This window comes from Prosopis cineraria, unplaced genomic scaffold (genome assembly GCF_029017545.1).
Source record: "Prosopis cineraria cultivar Desert tree isolate PC_DT_omini unplaced genomic scaffold, ASM2901754v1 PC6, whole genome shotgun sequence".
NCBI classification, from domain to species: Eukaryota; Viridiplantae; Streptophyta; class Magnoliopsida; order Fabales; family Fabaceae; genus Prosopis; species Prosopis cineraria.
Window position 1 is genome coordinate 6,681,102 of NW_026555337.1, and position 5,451 is coordinate 6,686,552.

General features: G+C 39.4%; 1 protein-coding gene across 1 annotated transcript; it reads left to right on the forward strand.

Annotated features, from left to right (window-relative positions):
* The first annotated feature begins 1,365 nt into the window (after positions 1-1,365).
* On the forward strand, positions 1,366-5,228 carry LOC129312423 (inactive TPR repeat-containing thioredoxin TTL3-like). Its single transcript, XM_054955045.1, has 7 exons — positions 1,366-2,661; positions 3,128-3,323; positions 3,437-3,609; positions 3,688-4,021; positions 4,221-4,419; positions 4,517-4,623; positions 4,823-5,228. The coding sequence occupies exons 1-7, from the start codon at positions 1,709-1,711 to the stop codon at positions 4,976-4,978; spliced, it is 2,118 nt and encodes a 705-aa protein (XP_054811020.1). The 5' UTR covers positions 1,366-1,708; the 3' UTR covers positions 4,979-5,228.
* Positions 5,229-5,451: the final 223 nt, after the last annotated feature.

The window sequence follows — 5,451 nt, forward strand, 5'->3', positions numbered from 1 at the left end:
TAATTTTTAATTGTGAATATATTTCTTCAAGGGTCCTTCTTGTGATTTTCCCTTTCTCAAAAGCTCTACACTAAAATTTCAAATTAATGTTGCTGACATATTCAAAAGCAAAGGAAGATCGAGCAATAGCGCATAACATATGAAGTAACTAATGGATTACATGTGTCAGCACATTAAAAATAAACATCACGATAGCCATTGTATGCATTAATTTAATTGCGAGATATCTATCTATTGTTTTCAGTATGATGGGAAGATATTTTTGCTATCGGCGGCACTTTCTCTTTGTGCTTAAAAAAAAGGTAACTATTATCCATTAATATAAAACAATTTGTGCGTGCAACGATAGTAGCGCTGTACATAAATAGTGAATAGTATAAATTGTTTTAGGTTCTCTGGTCTCATTTTAATAGTTAACTAATTATGATAATTATATATATATATATATATATATTATTATTTAAAAAAAATTATCAATGAATTACCAAGTACTCCTCCGATTTACTTTATAGGTTACATTTTAAAAAAATGAAGTGATTTACTTTATAAGTTATTAGATTGATAATGATATTTTATTTTAAATGAAACATCTAAATTCCTTTAAAAAGTAAGAGAGAGAAAAATAAAAAAAATATTATATAATTTATCTATCTTTTGAGTATTATCTTTATAATTTTATAAAATTTTATTCTTTATATTTTTATTATATTAATATTAATGAAATTAATAAAAATAATTTATAAATAGAATTACGTAACAATTGAATCAACGGGTCGAAATGATGTTATTATGATAGTGCATGCAGTTCCGTTGGTACATGCCCCAAGCAGTGCGGAATCTCATGCCTGAATGCCCGCCAAATTTAACTGTGGACATCAAGTACACGTAAGCACTTCTCTCTGCGTAGTGTAGCACCGGAATCGGCTCTACAAATAATGTCTATTCAATCTCGGTAGGACAGCAAATTTTGTACTTTATCATAAAACATAAAATCAAGTTAGGAGATTCAAAATTAAAAGCCTTACCATCCATTGACACTACACTTTATTATTTTCCTTACTCACACTAAAGTTAATGCTCTCTAATCATCACATACATTACTATTACATGGAAATACCGTCACTACTATCCCAACATAATTAATGATTTAGATTCTCAAATTTTATGAATTATCTTTTTGCAGGGTGATTGGGGTTATAAAAGGGGGCTAAAAATAAGAATACCGAAAATTATGGGCATGGATAGAAAGTGGAAATGCAAATTATGTAATAATGCTTCCTGTTCATGGGGGTGGTCCGTCGTCATCGTGTTTAAAAGGAGAGAGAAGGAAACGTAGAAATATCCTTAACAGCTCGGGAAGGGAAACGCGAGGGAAAGAGGGAGAATCACAAAGAAAAATACGGGACGGTACTTCTCTCTCTCCCTCTCCTGTCATTTACTCTTTCTAGCCTACCTTCATATATACGTTCTTTGCTTCCTCACGGGACGCTATCCCCTCTCTTACAATTTCTCACTCTCCCAGTTCTCTTCTCACACGCCGTCTCTGTTTCTTAATCCCCATATGCTCCTTCTACCATTATCTTCCTTTTCAAGTTTTTTCTGTCCTGCACATATCGGATTCGCTGGTATTTTCTTCTTGTAGTAACTGGGGCTCGTATTTCGGGGAATGATTTTTGGGTCAAACAACGCAGAATAAGAGACAAAAAGAATGTCGCAGACTGGGAAGTCGATGCGGGGACTGGGGTTCGATTCTCTCGCTACTCGATTCCGCGATTTGTTGAGTTCTGACGAAAACAAGCCTGATTTTAAAGAACTCGATCTGGGTTCCCCTGTTTCTCCATTGAAAACCCGCGCTTCAGTTAATCCTGCCTGCGCCGGCGCTTCCAACACCTCCAGCTGCAGCTCGAGCTCCTCTGCAGGTTCAGTTTCCGGCAGCAGAAATGCCATAGCCAAGTTGCCCAATAAACCAGACGGGAAGCCCAGCAACAACTGCGGCGAGTCCCGTGAGACCAACTCGAACGCCTCCGAGAGCCTTCGATCCGCTTCGGCATCCCGGCACACCAAGCCGGGTCATAGGAGATCAGTTTCAGCTGGAGCCCCTTTAATATACTCCAGGGGAAGTTTTAGCGGCTCGGTGAATAACAGTCATTCAAATGGTGCAACTTCAGGGACTAATTTGCTCCCGGCCGGCAATATTTGTCCGACGGGGAAGATCTCAAAAACCTGTTTGGCGCCTCGAACGCCCAATAGAACTGACGTTTTGGGTTTAGGGGCGGTAAACTACGGCCGAGGCAACATAATGTGCGGTGGCGGGAAATTGGGAAATGGAAGGCACATTATCGTCGATGACAATGTCAGCGGGAATTCTCAGCTCGGAGGGGTTTCGGGCATTGTGAAGCGGGCAATGAGTGACTCTGATCCTGAGGGGGTGAAAAAAGCTGGAAATGAGCTCTACAGAAGCGGTTACTTTGCGGAGGCATTGTCGTTATACGATCGCGCAATTTCCATATCGCCCAAAAATCCTGCTTATCGGAGTAACCGTGCGGCAGCGTTGACAGCACTGGGGAAGTTGGCTGCGGCTGCAAAGGAGTGTGAGGAGGCTGTGAAATTGGACCCTGGTTATGCCAGGGCTCATCAGAGACTTGCTTCACTTTATCTGCGGTTAGTGCTCCGTTCTACTCCTATCAGATTTTTTTTTTTCATTGATTATAAAGATGGATCTTGTTCAACTTATCACACGCTACTTGTATCATATCTATGCTTCCATAAGTTGCTTCTCTCTTGATTATGTCGTTGATGGACAAGTACTGATTTGCTCATCTTTTATCTCTGACCTCCTTTTGATATGTGAATGATGATTTTAGTTTTGGCATCTGTCACGTGGATTTGGTGCTGGTTACTGTGAAACTTGAATAGTTTTCCTAATTTTCAGCCTTATCTTTTATGTTCGAACTGTTTTTCTTTGCTTATTCATTCGATATTGTGACAAGAATTTCTTGTTCTGCTCTGCAGTAACCTTTTCCTTCGTCAAAGCATGTAGTATAACGTTATATTTATCTTTGGAATATCGAAATTTTTGCGGGCTCATTTAATTCAGGTTAACATTTTAGATGTGGAATTTCTTCAGCTTTGGGCAGGTTGAGAATGCCCAGAGCCACCTCTGTCTCCCTGGAAAACAGGTGGATCTATCTGAACTGCACAAGTTGAGGTTATTGGAGAAGCATCTTAAACGATGTGCGGAAGCACGTAAGGTTGGTGATTGGAAGAGCGCACTTAGGGAATCAGGCGCAGCCATTGCTGTTGGAGCAGATTGCTCACCTCAGGTATAGTCTACTCTTACGCATACATGATACATGTAAACATATATAATTTGGAATTCTCAGTGATACTCCACATATAGTTTCTATTCCCTAACTTGAGCGAGTTTTACTTGCAGCTTGTTGCTTGCAAAGCCGAAGCCTATTTGAAACTTCATCTACTCGAGGATGCTGAGTCTACCCTCTCAAACATTCCAAACCTGGAGATATGGTCTCAAGCCAAGTTCTTTGGCATGGTTGGTGAAGCATATGTTCCTTTTATTCGAGCTCAGGTTGAGATGGCCTTAGGAAGGTAAAAATCATCAACTTCCAATGCAAAAATAGACATGAATTTTAGGTGAATGAGGAAAAAATGATTCTTTTTTTGCAGGTTTGAGAATGCAGTAGCAGAAGCAGAAAAGGCTAGTTTGATAGATTATAGCAACGTGGAAGTTGCAAAAGTAGTGAATACTGTGAAAATGGTGGCAAGAGCTCGCTCTCGAGGCAACGATCTCTTTGGATGTGGAAAATTTTCTGAAGCTTGCTCTGCTTATGGAGAAGGCCTCAAATATGATAGTTCCAACTATGTTCTGTTCTGCAATAGAGCTGTATGCTGGTCTAAACTTGGGCTGTGGGAAAAGTCTGTTGAGGACTGCAACCATGCTTTGCGCATCCAACCAAACTGCACCAAGGCCCTTTTCCGTAGGGCTGCCTCAAATTCAAAGGTGAACCCTTTTGCAATGTGCCTGTGTTGTTTGTTTATTTCTTTTCCTTCTTTTTGGGCATTACAGTTCAAAGTGTTGGCTTTGTCTAATTGTGAATTCTATTTTTGAGTAAATTATAAGAAGACTTGAGCCCTGGTTGGAAGGATGATTGCTGCTGTTCTGTTGACTAAAATGAAGTGTTTCATAAATTTTGCATCAGCTTGAAAGGTGGATAGATGCTGTAAGAGATTATGAAGCATTAAAGGGTCAACTTCCCAGAGACAATGAAGTTGCTGAGTCTCTCCGTCAGGCTCAGCTGGCATTGAGGAAATGTCGCGGGGAAGAGTGTGGTTCAAAGCTTGGTGTTGAGGTTGAAGAGGTCTCTACATTTGATAGATTCAAAGCTGCAACTGCTTCTGGTATTTTCAACTCTTTGTTATTCTCTCCCCAGCAGTGTTAATTCAGGATTTCTCTTGCCTCGTTGGTTTTGTCTAAAGCGAAAATGTCAACTTTCAGGCATCTCAGTGGTTCATTTTAAAGAGGGATCTAATGAACTATGCCAAGAAATATCCCCTTTCATAAATAAGCTCTGCATTCGGAACCCATCTGTTAAATTCATCAAGGTACACTTTTAATGCCCTTTTGAGAGGTACAAACACTGATGATGCTAAACACTGACACAGGAAACAACCCAGATATACACACGTTGTAATATGGCAAAATTTGAAGAATCATTTGGTGTCACACCTGCAGTTTTGGTGGTTATTTTTTATGCAAATTACACTTCATGCTTTTTAGTTTGGTCCAAAATTAACTTTTCAGGTGGATGTGGAAGAGTGTGTGAGTATAGCAAAAGCTGAGAACATAAGAACTGTGCCTACCTTCAGAATATATACAAATGGAGAGAAGGTGATGGAGATGATAAGGCCAAGCCATCAGTTGTTGGAGGACTCTTTGAGGAATTGTAGTAGTCTGTAGCTTCCATAATTTATACCCGTTAAATTTTTTTAACTCACAGGTGACTCGGCCAAACCATACCAGTTGAAGAAGGTGCTCCAAGAATGCACAAAACTCTCCTTAGTTCAGAAATATTAGGAGGATCAGTTTTTACCTTGATACACAAGGTGCATACAAATTTTTCAGAGCTTTAGGCAGATAAACCTCAGAAGAACCATTTTCTTGTTGAATAGGATTTTCAATTATAAATGTAAATTTTTTTCCTTCTTTTCTTGGGCGTGTTTCTCTATGGCATGATCCCTCATGCCAGCTTTATCACAGCAATAATTAAAAACTCAAATTTGGAAAATTTGGAAATTAGGAACATGGCAGGAAGAGAAGGCTGTAAAAAGCGTCCAAAATTAATTATTGTACCTTCCGTTATGTTGCTTAAGAGTGAGACAGAGAAAAAGATGATGGAGAAAGAAAATGATTATGAGGCTTGGCTGGGAGCC